Raw genomic sequence first — 15,622 nt, 5'->3', positions numbered from 1 at the left:
TCTCTGCAATGTGCTGGCTAAATTTCCAACGTTCTTCGAAAGTCACTCCTAAATCCTTAGTTGAAGAAAACCTTTCCAGAAAATATCCGCTTAGATGGTATGAATATTTTGCCGGCGTTAACGACCTTGAAAATGAAATTGTGTGACATTTCTTTACACTGAAAGGCAATTGGTTATAGCAAGCCCATTTCCATATAGAGTTGAGATCCTCCTGTAGGTCGAGGGAATCAGAAATCGAATGCATTTTCTTTTAAATTTTCAAGTCATCTGCATATAATAAAAAATCTGAATGCTCTATTGCTGTTTCTATGTCATTAATGAACAATAAAAACAACAATGGACCCAAATTGGATCCTTGAGGTACTCCAGTAGGGGTCTTATATCGTTCTGAAAAGGAGTTATTTTACTTGACGAATTGATATCTATTGGTCAAGTAATTTGAGAATAGATTTATGAGATCTTCAGAAAACCCGAAATTAGATAACTTTTTTACAAGTAAAGCATGGTTAACTTTATCAAATGCTTTTTCAAAATCTGTGTATACGACGTCCACTTGTACACCAGAGTCCAATGATTTTGAAACATAGTTAGACAAAACCATTAGATTAGTGACAGTGGATCGAGATTTACGGAAACCATGCTGTTGGTCGAGAAGCATACACCTGCAATGATTAAAAATGTATTTATGCAAAACAATTTCAAATAATTTTGCAGGTGATGAGATCAAAGCTATTGGCCTGTAATTGTCAATCTGAGATTTGGGACCCTTTTTATGTATGAATCGGAGTGACTTTTGAACATTTCCACAATTCTGGAAAACAAGAGGATCTCAAAATTAAATTAAATATAAATTTTAGAGGCTGTAAAATACCAGACTTGCATCCTTTCAGAATGTAGTCTGGAATAAAATCTGGTCCCGAGGTAAAAATGGACTTTAGTCTGCTAAATCCATATTTAGCAGACTAAAGTATTGTAGTATCGTCAAGAAAAAGCATTATTTTACTCAACACGTAGTACCTATTCGTGATTTTTTGTGATCATCAAAGAGCGATTCGTTTATAGAGAGAGTCACCTGTGAGCAATAATCATGCTTTTAACATTGCTAATTATTTATGCAACGTCAAAAACAGAATATGGCTATTATTTTATTACGTAATTATAGTAATGTTTTTACCGTTGAAATGTCTTTTTATCTGCTGAAAATATTTGGGTGTTTTTCAATTCGCGACATTTTTCACCGGATTTTTTTTACATTTCATTTAACGAGAATATAATATATTTATAATTTTATGTGTAACTTAACATATCAATATTTGTAAATATATACTTATTGATTTCGCCGAAAATTATATTTGCCTATATATACAATGCAATGCAAACAGCTTGTCTTGTGAATTATGTGCGATTTCTATTCCAAGTATGTTTATTCTGAGAAATATGCTAATTATAATAAAAAAAAATACGCAGAACTGCATCGCATTGACTTAAAATTAAAATCGTGTTTAATATAAAATTCAACATTTTAATGTATATGAAATTATGCAAAATGAAAAGAAAACTTCTATAATAAAATTAAAAAATCGATCAAGTAGTTTTTACGGAATCGCAAACATAATATTTTGTAACATATACTCGATAGATTTTCATCCAAATATATATGATAGTGTACCCGATTCTCTTTTTGAATGGTCCAAGAAGATGGACTTATTTTTTTTACATTAACACAGTTACAAAAAAATATATATTTTGAGTTGATTTTAATAATTAGAATTAAATATTTTGAGTAATGGAATCCCCCATTTTCATATCCTATCTTTTTTACACGATAGCCTCTAGAATGTGCAAAAAGAGATTTTGAGGTAAATGGTTAAAAATAATTTTTTTCTGAAACAAATTTTAATATAAATGAAAATTAGTTGTGACGAGGTAAACATAATCAACAACATTTAATAAACAGTGAAACACAGATTAAAATCAAAATCTATAAATTAATTACATCTATTTTAATCATTTTATTGGTGTCTTGATTTTATTTAAAATAATTCATCAGTGAGATTACAAAAATCAAGAAAACCATCATGTATTATGATCAATCGATAATTTTGTAATAATCAATATTTCCATGGTCCATGTGGGATTTGAACCCAGGTTTTTCAGATATTAGTTACCGACCTATACGACTGGTCTGTCTTGCTAGGCAATATATAAAATAAACGCAATTATTATTGCCATCTATCGTCTCATATATGAACTATTAAATCAATGGATTTATTTTTTAATATTCCAAAGGTGTTTGTAGCGACATCTATGATCGTTGCTAAAAAGCTTATGAATTATTTTATACCGTTATAATCGACAAATATCTCTAATCAATATAAATTATATTTTTTAATCATAAATAAAATATTAAAATTAAGCAATCCTATTTTTATCAAACGAAGCAAAAATGTTGTTAAAAATATTTTCATATCGTTAAAACTGTTGATTTATTTACTTTTACTAAAACGCATTTATTTAATTCTATATCCAATTATTTGTTCCTTCGAATGCCTTAATTTACACTTTGCATGAAAATGGAGCGCAGCCTCCCGCCGGATCGATATTCGACAAGGGAGGGACACGGGAGGATCCCCTCCCATATGAAAAGCTCAAACGAGAAAACCTCCGCCACGTAGCGAGGTTTTCCACACAGGACCTTCCGTTATCTATCAAAAAATGTCCAGGTATTCCATTTTCTACCACTTGTTGACCATAACTATCCAACGTGTAATATAATACGATATTTTCCCATGAATTTTCCATTGGGTGTTGATACTTGATATTTAGGGAGAGACCCGCCCACTAATTTCTAATAGTGAATTTTTCATTACGCGTCGTTATTATGATACATATATTTTTATGGTGATTGTATCTATACTTTTTTATTGCAGAAAACAAACATGGACATTTTTATTGTTAACTATAACCCTTTGCGATGCCAACCCCAACTACTACAATATCGGCGGAGTATTATCCAACAACGAATCTCAGTTTTATTTTAAAGAAACAATAGCTGTAAGTATATCGTACATATTAGTTTAAAATCATAATTTAATAATCTAAGTTTATCTATTAGTCAATATAATAAATACAAAGTCGGTAGTGAATTGATAAGCATTTAAAATAATTTTAAAAAAGCAGTCCTTTTGCGGACAAATTTAATGATTTCATTACAGTCCTCGTGAATATTACCTAATATTTATATTTAGGTAAACATATTTATGTTTTCTAACTTTAATATTTTTTAAGTACTTATTTACATCTTTCAACACCATTGTACAAAATTCCTCTCCTGTGCTTATCTTCACATTGTTTCTTTGCTTATTCTTATTTTAGTTGTGTGAGAATGCCTTCTAAGAATTATTTTGGTTATTTCTGCGTAACATCACTGAACTTTTGCTGTTCCAAATGATAGTTAAGCGTCAAATTATGGTTGATGTGTATGAAAGAAATGATTCAGTACAGCAATATTTCTTTCAATCATCAATCATCTGCCCTATAACGATGATTCGAGGTGGAACCAGACTAATTGCTATTATCTTACAGATCTTAGCAGACTCTTTACTATTATATAATAGATCTTATCGGCATATTTGGTAATGTGACAATCCTCTGTAAGCCGGCTTCCATATATTATGTGAATTTTTTCGCAAATTCCCCTCCCCCTCGTCTCTCTTTCTAGAATACAAAATGTCGCATTGTGCCAGACTTATTTATCATAGACTTTCGCATTCCCATTGACCCCCACTCCCCACTTCCCTAAATATGTGGCATATTTTATGAAAGCCACCTAAGGTACAGTACATGCTCAGCAAAGACCCTGCAGACCCTTGTTTAATGTTACAATAAAGTCCAACGGTTTTAGTGAACGTGTAAGGACATATTAATGAACATCTGTGTTTATTATTTTATGGAATGTGTAATACAGACTTTGGTACTCCGCACTGCAAGTGCTTTTGTAACTGTTGATGGATACAGTATTATGTATATTTTTCCGCTCATATACACAATTGTTTGTTTGCGTATGCGAGGAAAAAATCGTTTCTTATTAGTTACAAAAAGACACAAGTTTATCATGATCTCAAAGACGGAGCGCGACTCTTTTATTAGTATAAGACCAGATTTGAATACAGAGACGTCTTATAACCCTCCCCCTCGCCTATAATTTAGTCAGAAAAAAATATGTCTTATGAAAAAATACTATTCATTTTATTAAATCGAAATATTAAGAAAATGACCACTGACTACAAAATGTTGCCCCCCCCCCCCCTCTCTATGATAGAAGCTGAAATGGCGTCCCTGATTCTAAGGCATATTTTGTTAGGTTATCCCTCAAAAAAAGACTAAAAAAATGTAATATGTTATTTCAGTGAAATCATATTGGAATATATTTTCACCGGTAGATATATATTGTAGGTGCTAATAAAATTATATGATTTCAACTTTTCCATATGTAGTGATATATACATTTACATGTGATGTATTATATAAATATTACAGTGAATGTGTATTTTTCAGTATAGTTATATTTTCACTAGTGAAATCCAAATATATTTTCACCAATAGGAATGCATATATTTCTAGTAAAGAAAATATAATTTAATTAATTAGCGCTAGTGAAAATATATACTGCTCTAAAATGTATATGAAACCCAATCTGACAGTTGCGAAACGTCCATTTGCTGTTCAAACCCAAACCTAACCTACACAAATTAACCTAACCCAACTTGAGCTTATGAAAGTTCTAAAACTAATTATAGTTTTAGAACTTTCGTTGGTTCAAAATATAGTAACAAGCGTACCGGCTTTAAGTTCAATTAACTATATGAAAAATATTCTTATAAAAAAGTAACTATAGTTATTTTTATAAAATATTAACTACAGTTAATTATATAAAATATTTATGTTAAGACTTTACTTTGATGTAGTAGCTGGTTTAATACGCGCGTTTATTTTTAATTATATATAATTACAAAGCTTTGTAGAGACTAACGATTTATAGCCACCGACGCTTAAGTCGCTGAAAATCTTTTCGAAACAAATCGACCATTCATCTACGTGTGCATCATGAGTGTCGAAGAGGGGAATAAAAACGATGAATAGGGGCAGTCTTATGGAAACAGATCGACAGCTTACATACTGTAAGCTATATTCAATTTTGAAGTCACTAAAGACGAAATCCTATAATCGGTCAGTCAGCGTGGGGATTAATCCTTTCGTCGACCGACCCCAAGTCAGCGGATTTCCGATCTCGACTTGCGCTGCGCATCACCTTAATGTTAACGCATATATGTGGACATTGGCACGAGAAAGGATTTGGCAGCAGCTTTTATATACATCTGAACAAAGTACAACCAGCTACAACCGGTTTCAAGATTGGCAATTATTTTATACATATATCAATAAAATTACATATTCACTGCCATTAGATATCTTCATTGTTTAAGTAATTAATTTACACCTGTGTAATAAGTGGATATTTTAATACAGTTTCAAGGTCGCACCAGATTAAGCGATCGAAGTAGAAGCGGCTTTTTTATCTGTACTTGTAATTGTCATCTATGTAGATTCAGCGTTCGCTCCGCTTAATCCTTTCTCGGTCATGTCTGAGTTAACTTGGAAAATTTGTATTTTGTGAAGTCTCATCTCAAATTTTTTTGTTGAAAATTAAACTTGTTCGAATAATTTTAAATGTTTTACAACGGCTGCATATTTGTATACCATTGCATAAAAAAGGGGTGGGTCCGTGCAAGAAGTTTTTGAGTAATTTTTGAAAAAAGTACTGTGACCGAGAAGTGTTAATCAAAGTGGAACTTCGAAATGAAGTTATATCGATGACTTGAAGTGTAAATTTGCTAACCCCACCTTTGGGTTAAAATTACTTAACAATGTTGTCTTGTACCATTAATCGAAATACACATGCTCAAAATAATGATCTCCAATTAAACACTACAAACTTGAGATATTGCTTTATTTTCGTAGTTTCAAGTTGTCTATTTAGTTTTTTGTCTCTCCTGTAAAGTTGTCAAATATGCAGTTAACAATTTTACACTTTAAGCCATTGTTATGTCATTCTTAGTAGTCAAATCATTTGGAAAATCAAGTTGAATTCTGGAAGATCCGAGTTGACTGCATGGCTGCACCAAAGCTAACGATTGAAGTAAAAGCGCTTCTTTTCTTTGGACATTTGTGTTGTCATTTGTGTCAATTCGGGGTAGGTAGGCTGAATTCAAATCCGTTGGATTTTAAGGTGTAAAGTTTTTTTGTCAAGGAAGTGAGAGGAGACCAATGACCAAATTATCCCTTAATTCCTTGACTCATCATAGATGGGTCAAGGAAATCAAAGGCCAGTTGGACTCTGTAAATTTTAGAGACACAATCAGAATGCTTATATCTTCATAAATCAATGAACTTAACGTTTTAATTTAATCATTCAAATTATTCCTGTTATATCAGTAGTACCTTTATCTGTAAGAAGAACGAACACTTTGCACGCCTTGGGATGATTTTTCAACCAAACGATTCCAAGAAATTACATATCATTATCCTTTTCCTATACAAAATTTCATTACTGCTTTGAACAGGGTCAGATATCATGCACTTACTCGGTATCAGAAACAATGTAACGGTGCTTTACTTTGAATATTGCTTGTGTTTTCAATTTCTTTTCTAATTCAATGTTTAATTTTGCTTAAAACTAGCCGAGGATGAGTAAACCCCCATTTTGGGCCTGGCCCCCACTTGGAGTTAGCGCCCCCTTCGGGGCTAACACCCCAGGTGATTACCCGTACTACCTCTCTGCCCGGTCCTGCTAAAAAGACTGGAATGAAGTCTTGCCAGCGCTCCTTTCGAACACTCACTAATAATTTTTTTGCGAGACAATACACTAATAAAGAATGTCACTAAAATTTTCGCTTTAGGCTTCCAAAATATTACTGTATAAATCCATACATTCAACATGTATGAATCATCTTAAATCACAGAATCAACATTTTTATTACAGAAACTGAACTTTGAGCATGCATACGTACAAAGAGGTGTCACATACTATGACTATGCTATTCTAATGGATCCAAATCCCATCAGGACAGCGTTGAACGTCTGCAAAGATCTTATAGCTAGAAGGGTAAATATCTTAAGTTAAATAAAAAGTCTTTGCCTACAATAATTTTATGTTATACTATCAGGTTTATTCCGTCGTCGTATCTCATCCACTGACTGGTGAATTGTCTCCAGCAGCCGTCTCCTACACTAGCGGCTTCTATCACATCCCAGTCATAGGAATATCTTCTAGAGACTCGGCCTTCTCAGATAAAAACATCCATGTATCATTTTTAAGAACAGTACCGCCTTATTCACATCAAGCTGACGTTTGGGTGGATCTATTGAGACACTTAAATTACATGAAAGTAATTTTCATTCATAGTTCTGATACAGATGGTAGAGCAATTTTGGGAAGGTGCGTTTCATTTGATAGTTTTAACAGCACAATATGCAATATTTCTTATATTTCAGATTTCAAACTACTTCTCAAAGCTTAGAAGATGACATTGAAATCAAAGTTATTGTTGAATCTGTCATGGAATTCGAACCTGGCTTGGAAAGTTTTACGGAGCAACTCCAAGATCTTAAAGGCACTCAATCGAGAGTGTATCTTATGTATGCTAGGTATGTATTGTATATCATAATGTAGTATTCTTAAGATTGATTGAGAAATTATATTGCTTTAAAATTACAGTAGTAAAGTTGACGCTGAAGTCATATTCAGAGATGCTGCTTCTCTGAATATGACCGAAGCAGGTTACGTATGGTTGGTGACGGAGCAAGCTCTTGCTGCAAATAATGTTCCTGTTGGTCTTCTTGGTCTAAGATTAGTGAATGCCACTAGTGAAAAGGCTCACATTCAAGATAGCATGTGAGATAACTTAAGTGATCCTTTTGGTGATAATTTTATTTACTAACATACTTTTTTAGTCATGTCTTAGCTTCTGCTATTAGAGAGATGAATCAAACGCAAGAGATTCATGAAGCACCTCAAGATTGTGATAATTCTGGTTCTATTTGGGAGACTGGAAAGACTTTATTCGAGTATATTAAAAGGCAAGAAATTTTAAACGGCTCTACTGGAAAAGTTGCTTTTGACGATAATGGAGATAGGAAGTTTGCCGAATATGAAGTGGTTAACGTCCGAACACCAGATCATCAACCAGCTGTTGGAAAGTACTTCTATTCAACGGTTCGTTCCCTTATTGTTTATTTTTATACTTTACATTTTAATTTATTTTGAATTAATGATATAGGAGCAGAAAAAAATGCGCTTGAAACTAGATGAAAACCAGATTTTATGGATGGGTCGAAGCAAATCTAAACCGGAAGGATTTATGATACCTACTCATCTCAAAGTCTTAACTATAGAAGAAAAACCTTTCGTCTACGCTAGAAGAATCAATCCAGACGAAGGAGAACATTGCACTCCAGCTGAAATACTTTGCCCTCACTTCAACGCTAGTAATGATGAAGCAGGTATTGTTAAGAATATAGATCACTAGATGTAGAATTAAACTCATTAAACTTACTCTATCCCTCGCAACGCAGGCAGCGGCTGCATTAGAAGACCAGGTCAATCATTTTAAATCGTCCATCTATTCTATTTCTTCCTCTTTACAGTATTGCAGTGCAGTGACGCCAAAATTGATTATTGGAGAACTTCGACTAAATTTTATTTTCGGTCGGGAAAGGGATCTAAAACTATGTTTAGGCCGGGAACGTCTGCCCTGCACTATTGACTTCGCAGTCGCCGCTCATTTCATTATGTATTTAACCTGTTGCTAATTATTTCAGATATTTACTGCTGCAAGGGATACTGCATGGATCTTTTAAAAGAATTGGCTAGAACAATAAACTTCACATATCATGTAGCGCTATCTCCGGACGGGCAATTTGGAAACTATATAATGAAAAATGCTTCTGCTACCGGAGCCAAAAAGGAATGGACCGGTTTAATTGGTATATAAATTACAAACAATAAAAAATTCTAGAATGTTCAGTGAAATTATTTTCCATTGCAAACAGGTGAGCTGGTTAATGAAAGAGCCGATATGATTGTAGCTCCTCTTACTATAAACCCCGAAAGAGCTGAGTTTATAGAATTTAGTAAGCCGTTCAAATATCAAGGCATTACTATATTAGAGAAGAAGGTATTTAAATATATATATATATATATACTAATACATAATACGATTTACATTTTATTAAATTTATTTTTACATAGCCGTCGAGATCTTCAACTTTGGTATCTTTCTTACAACCATTTTCAAACACGCTATGGATCTTGGTTATGGTATCTGTGCACGTTGTCGCTTTGGTACTATACCTACTAGACAGATTTTCGCCTTTTGGTAGATTTAAAGTCGCCAACACCGATGGGACTGAAGAAGACGCTCTCAATTTATCAAGCGCTATTTGGTTTGCTTGGGGTGTACTTCTCAACAGTGGAATTGGAGAAGGTAATTATTATCTTAAATATTACATATTAAATTTTGAATTATAGCAATAATATCTGTTCATAGGCACTCCAAGAAGTTTCTCTGCTAGAGTGCTCGGAATGGTTTGGGCCGGTTTTGCCATGATAATTGTAGCCTCGTACACTGCCAACTTGGCGGCTTTCCTCGTGTTAGAGCGACCCAAGACTAAACTTACAGGGATCAACGATGCTAGAGTATGTAATTAATTATAGCTTTTTAAGTATATATAATTAATATTAATTATTTTTAGCTACGTAACACAATGGAAAATCTAACATGTGCAACTGTAAGAGGATCGGCCGTCGACATGTATTTTAGACGGCAAGTCGAATTGTCTAATATGTACAGGACGATGGAAGCAAATAACTATGCAACAGCTGAAGATGCAATCAGAGACGTTAAAATTGGGTGAGATTTTATGTACGAGGAATAATTGATAAAAGTGTCGAGTGGTCGATGAATTCCATGAATTTTGGTTACATATATAATAGAATGATGTTTAAGCAGAAGAATCTCACATATCGCTCCATAGTTTGTCTGCACTTCGATAATATACTATGTTTTAAAAATATGATAGTTATCCTTATTGATATTACCACAGACTTCTGATATGAGAGTATTGGTCAGTGTATTCAAACCAAATTTCGGTTTAGATATGCTTCATTCGATTCTTACTTATTGTAAGTTGTAATATGGTTATAAAAATTCTCTCTTCACTGCAACGGCGACGGCACGATTTTATTGTTTTTGACATGGATTCTAACCTTGAATTTGGCCGGAAAAATGCATGTCATTTAATGAAATACTATGAATCTTAATGAAAATAATATTAAAAAAACGACTACTGTCTAGCCAATATCCCCCCCCCCCCTGAAATGGCGTCATTGTAGAAAGGTAGAACAATAAAATAAGGTAATCAGACGTCCTCCTCAAAATTTTAGTCCTCTTTGAACAAAATTTCCAAAATGGCATTTTTTAGCAATTTCTCCTCTTCAATAAAATATCGTGATGACCTTTTTAGCTCCCGCAGCAATATTTCCTCCTTGAAAACTTGTACAGAAGGCGGAACTAAACAATAATGCTATTTTGCTTTAATTGGCCTCTATCACATTCATCCAACCTTCGTCAAATGGAAAGTATTATTGACTTGACACTTTGTCACATAACCACTCACAAACTTGCTGATTCAAACTCAAAGACAACTAATGTTACACACATAATATGAGGAACCAGTGACATACCATTTTTACAAACTTACCACTTTTTGGATTAACTTGCTCGCTTCTTCATATTTGCCACTCAACTCTTTCAGTGTTGAACTGGCTGAATAAGTCACACCCCCAAAGTAACAAACAAAATAAATGTAGCCAGTCACACTTATTTTCAAAAGTCCAGTGATTAGTCTTATTACTTTAATCTTTTCTGCATTAGATATGTATGTTTTTTTCAGTAAATTGATGGCTTTCATATGGGATTCTTCGCGCTTAGAGTTTGAAGCCGCTCAAGATTGCGAACTTGTAACTGCCGGTGAACTTTTCGGACGATCTGGTTATGGAGTAGGTTTGCAAAGAGGTTCTCCTTGGGCAGACGCTGTCACTTTGGCAATATTAGACTTTCATGAAAGTAAGCCATTTCATTAATCATCAATGTAAATATTTATAAATAGAATGAAGACTGATACGCAAAAATTGATTTCAGGCGGTTTTATGGAATCATTAGACAATCTGTGGATATTACAAGGGAACATACAACAGTGCGAACAATTTGAAAAGACTCCGAACACTCTGGGTTTAAAAAACATGGCCGGCGTGTTCATATTAGTGGCTGCCGGTATAGTTGGCGGCGTTTTGTTGATTGTTATCGAAATGGCTTACAAAAAACATCAGATTAAAAAGCAGAAGAGATTAGAGTTGGCTAGGCATGCTGCAGATAAATGGAGAGGACAAGTAGAAGTAAGATATAAGACTCAAGATCTAAGATATGATTTGAATTGAATGTAAATTATGATTTGTGTTAGAAGCGCAAGACTCTCCGGGCTTCTTTGGCCGGCGGAGGGACATTGGCGAGACGAGCTGCAAATGGCTTAGGAGAACCGCGCACAGTCAGCGGTTCTTTAGCTTTAGAGGGCGCTAGAGCTCGCCGGCCGCCTGCAGTGCCACTTCGAAGACCACCAGCTTACACTGCAGACGTTTCACACCTTATCGTTTAAATATTTTATAATAAAACTGCTGCCAAAGATTAGCGTTCAACGTTTAGTCTGTCCTTATGATTCAACTACGATAATAAATGTTGAAGATTCACGTTGTAACACGATATGTTGTCAAATTAGATGTATATGTCCACGATGGTCGTTGTTGATAATTTAAAATTATCAAAGTATTTACATTGATTTATGATACAATGAATATATGTAGACTTAAGATTAAATTTATGAATGTTTTAAAAATAAATATTATCGTTTTAATTGAAACACTGTTATTATCTTCGCAATATTTACATTTTTTATTATCTTCTCTTTTCATTACAACATTTTATATATATGAATGGCACTCCATTTTTTTACACATTCACACACACTTAAAAATATAAATATGCACATATATGATCACTTATAACTCTCCATATTTCTTTTACAGGACATAATTTATATAATATTTATAAAGGATAGATTTAAAATATTTTCTTTTTATAACATTTGACTCAAGGCACTTTTAATTTGCCCTGTTTTGATAGAGGCTTGTTAAAAATAAATTTCAATCTAAACCAGAAGACGGAAATGTTGAATTATAAATACATCTCATTATATTTAAAGGAAGAATTGACTATATAAAGACACTCGATCAAATAATGGAAGAAAATACAAACAATCAATATGTTCAGATTGATATTATACAACTGTCTGACTTGTTATTCAATAATACTGTGAATCCATCAAAATAATATATAGAATGCTTCTTTTACATTGGCACCGCATTATATTAAAACAAAATAAAACAATTTTCTCAAATTTCTATGCCAAAAAGATCAATACGACTTAAATCACAGCCAAATCATTACAAAAATGTCATTGAATTAGAAAAAAAAAATATATATACATACATAGAAAACATCAAACCACTCGATCAGACCCTAATGTTGGCTTTGTGCTATATCTAATACGATAAATGCATCATTACTTAATTAAAAACTTGTCGAACAATGTAACAATGAATTTAGTTTTCAACGTATACGAAATGCGAATTGAACGAGTTCACGTCGTTCACCATCGAACATAAAACATTTTTAGCAGATATATATGTGTTTATGAATTGATATGAGAAACCTATTGCAATCATATACACATATATATATATAAATATTACACTAACAACTATTGCACGTGTGATTAGCGCCTGTGGATTCGGCTCGTACGGTTCTATTTGTTTATTAATTTACACAAATGGTTCGACGACTGTGTGTCGATATGGTCGAAACAATAAATTAATTACGAAATAATAACTAAATAGCTACAACGCTCTCGTAAATTCCGCCACTCGAGACGAAATCTAAAGATATAATCACATATACATAATTTATTTATCTTTTTATACAAAACCATAATAATACAAACTATATGTCACGGTGACAATATGCCACGGCGTCGCTCGATAGAACAAAATAAAAAAAAAACTCACCCCTCTCTGACACTTTTATTTTACACAATTCATAAATTACAATACCGCTGCTGCGTCTTAGCATGATTGAAAAGTTTTGAGATCTAAAGTATCTATACAATCGGTGAGGTAGGCAAGTCACGAATAAACAAATAGCGCTACAAATACAAAAAAATATATATATGAGATCTTTTTTATATTTATTAATCAATCGAGGATAAGTCGGTCGTACAAAATATCCTTATCCGAAAGAGTCTTTGCAGGTCCGTCATGTCAAGATTTACATCCAATCTTTCATTTAGCCAAATTGAAATACATTCCCCTCTCTTCGTTATAAACTTTTGTACTCGGCAGTCCCGTGTTACGTTTTGACAATGGCTGGTTTATATCATTTAAAGCTTATTACCCATTTTTTAATAATATATTCTTTCAGTTACAACAATAACTTTGGCACTTATCATTAATTTCAGAATTGTCTATGTACAACAACAAAATTGAACATTGTCAAACCAAAAAAAAAGAAAATTAATATGCAACGTTTAACTTAATAGTCATTGGCTTAGAGGAGATCAGGCTTATGAGAGAGTTATCAACAACCATGTAGTTTAAAACTTAAACTTCGTTAAGCGTAAGATGTACGAATTTAGGGATACGGTATCAAAAATAATGTTAAACAACAATCTGTCAACACTTAAAATAATATCTAAAGAATGAACACAAACTTGTCAAGTTACTGATCAATCATTTCAACATCAATAGCTGTTTTTTTCTAATGAAAACACAACATACAATTAATAAGAATATTATTTAATTTCGTATATGTAATGTTTTAAAATGTACACATTCCATTTTTGAGAAAAATATAGTGTTGATTGACAAACTTTCATAAAATATGTGTATATAAATGAAACATTACATAACAGTTTGCAAAATGGCATTAAACTCATCAGTTTTGTTGTGTAACACTATAAAACACTCAATAACACCAATTTAATACGGGAGATAAAGTAATCTGAGCTACTTTGAAGTTCACCACATTGTTGAAACCGTAAAATAAAAACCATTTTTAATACCCATCTCCTATACGCTATCCCATATTATCGTATGTATATGTGAATACATAAAAAAATTGCTTAAATAAAAAATCTCTTGAAGAGCGACGAGAACGTCGCACTAGGACAAATACAGTAATAAACCCTCAGAAACAATCTTTTATATAATAATATATAAACGTTCACTTTCACTTATTCATAACATCATCACAGAACTCTTTAGAAGTGTTTTTATATAAATATATCGCTTAATTTATAATAATATGTATGTTGCAAAAAATATGTGCATTACATATTTTATATCAAGCTGAAAATACTATGTAATATATATTCTTCACATGGTGCAAAACACTTCGACACTTTCAATTATTATATTAATATAAAACACAAATAACTAATGACGCATCGTCCTCGGCCTTTGAGGGCTCTCTTCGTCGCACACCTCGGGGGCTGACCACCGCCTTTTTCGCGAGTCTTCTCTGAGACTCAGGTTCTCTGGGTAGCTTTGGGGCGCGTCAGCCGGCCTGACTGTCATGGCGGTCGTGGTGGCCGTGGTGACTACGGTGGCCGACGTCGGCTGGTGGTGGACGTAGGTGTGCGGAGGCGGAGGCGCTAGATGAGGCGCCGTCGGCGAGGGTAGAGGAGTCTCTCGCCTTATCAGCGACACGCACACGTCGCCGACCTGCAATCTGTTCACTTGCAATCCGTAGCATTGCATGGTGCGTTCTGGAGAGCATGACGCCCAGCCGTGACCGTACACGAAGAACGGATGCTCCACCGGAGACTCCATATCCACCTGAAATTATACAAAAATAATAATTAATATTTATATAACTGAAAGTTTTTAATAGACACTTATATAAACCAATTCTGGTATCAGGTTGTCCTATAAGTATTTGCACTTTTTTTCTTACATTTGCAAAAATGTATAACTTTTTATAAATTAACGATAATTTCAATTTTCTTTTGATGTTTGTTAACAGTAGTCGCACTAATGATGCTATTGAATAATGGGAAATTTTTTATGGGTATCCCATTAATTGTCTGAAGAAAACCACGCAATATGCCAATAATTAATGATTCTAGAACAGAAAGATTTATTTTTGAGTCGAATTATCACTGATGAAGAGAAGCTGATTCTTTACATATTTTAAAAGACAGTGTTTGGACGCCAATCAACCCTTAATTCTAACCCTGAAAACTAGAATACCCCAATAAGATAATGTTATGCATTTATGCAAAGTTCTATTATAGGCAGACAATTACGACAGACACATAGTGTGCTTAGCTAATTCGTTTAAAAGCGACTCAAACGATCAAAAACACCATCAAGGGTAATCTTACACTAAGACAG

The 15,622-nt window shown here is 33.4% G+C and overlaps 2 protein-coding genes across 6 annotated transcripts in view; one reads left to right on the top strand and one right to left on the bottom strand.

Annotated features, from left to right (window-relative positions):
* Positions 1-2,588: 2,588 nt before the first annotated feature.
* Positions 2,589-12,033, top strand: Nmdar1 (glutamate ionotropic receptor NMDA type subunit 1). Of its 2 annotated transcripts, XM_088200315.1 has the most exons (17): positions 2,589-2,723; positions 2,931-3,054; positions 7,043-7,165; positions 7,227-7,498; positions 7,555-7,707; positions 7,778-7,954; positions 8,014-8,275; positions 8,340-8,562; positions 8,635-8,658; positions 8,881-9,045; positions 9,112-9,236; positions 9,311-9,545; positions 9,609-9,757; positions 9,814-9,971; positions 11,014-11,186; positions 11,262-11,515; positions 11,581-12,033. In XM_088200315.1, exons 1-17 carry the CDS (start codon positions 2,716-2,718, stop codon positions 11,770-11,772), a joined length of 2,817 nt encoding a protein of 938 aa, XP_088056441.1. In that variant the 5' UTR covers positions 2,589-2,715; the 3' UTR covers positions 11,773-12,033. The 2 variants fall into 2 exon arrangements, with proteins under 2 accessions (XP_088056441.1, XP_088056450.1); XM_088200324.1 differs by lacking the exon at positions 8,635-8,658.
* Positions 12,034-12,041: 8 nt separating this feature from the next.
* LOC148238671 (uncharacterized) overlaps positions 12,042-15,622 on the bottom strand; it is a 64,326-nt gene continuing 60,745 nt past the window's right edge. For 2 of the 4 annotated variants that reach the window (XR_015811691.1, XR_015811695.1), the window contains 2 exons: positions 12,917-15,064; positions 12,042-12,860 (listed from right to left, as the gene is read on the bottom strand). Coding sequence is in view for 2 of the 4 variants with exons in the window: in XM_088200336.1 (XP_088056462.1) it covers positions 14,663-15,064 (402 nt within the window). In the remaining 2 variants the exon portion in view is untranslated. Of the gene's footprint in view, positions 15,065-15,622 lie in introns of all 4 variants that reach the window. The other 2 variants (XM_088200336.1, XM_088200349.1) reach the window with 1 other exon arrangement.

The sequence above is a fragment of the Plectrocnemia conspersa genome, unplaced genomic scaffold, assembly GCF_051122295.1.
Source record: "Plectrocnemia conspersa isolate PC_06_02 unplaced genomic scaffold, ASM5112229v1 ptg000001l, whole genome shotgun sequence".
In the NCBI taxonomy this organism is placed as follows: Eukaryota; Metazoa; Arthropoda; class Insecta; order Trichoptera; family Polycentropodidae; genus Plectrocnemia; species Plectrocnemia conspersa.
Note: the sequence above shows the minus strand (reverse complement) of the source record. Positions and strands in the feature narration are given on the sequence as shown.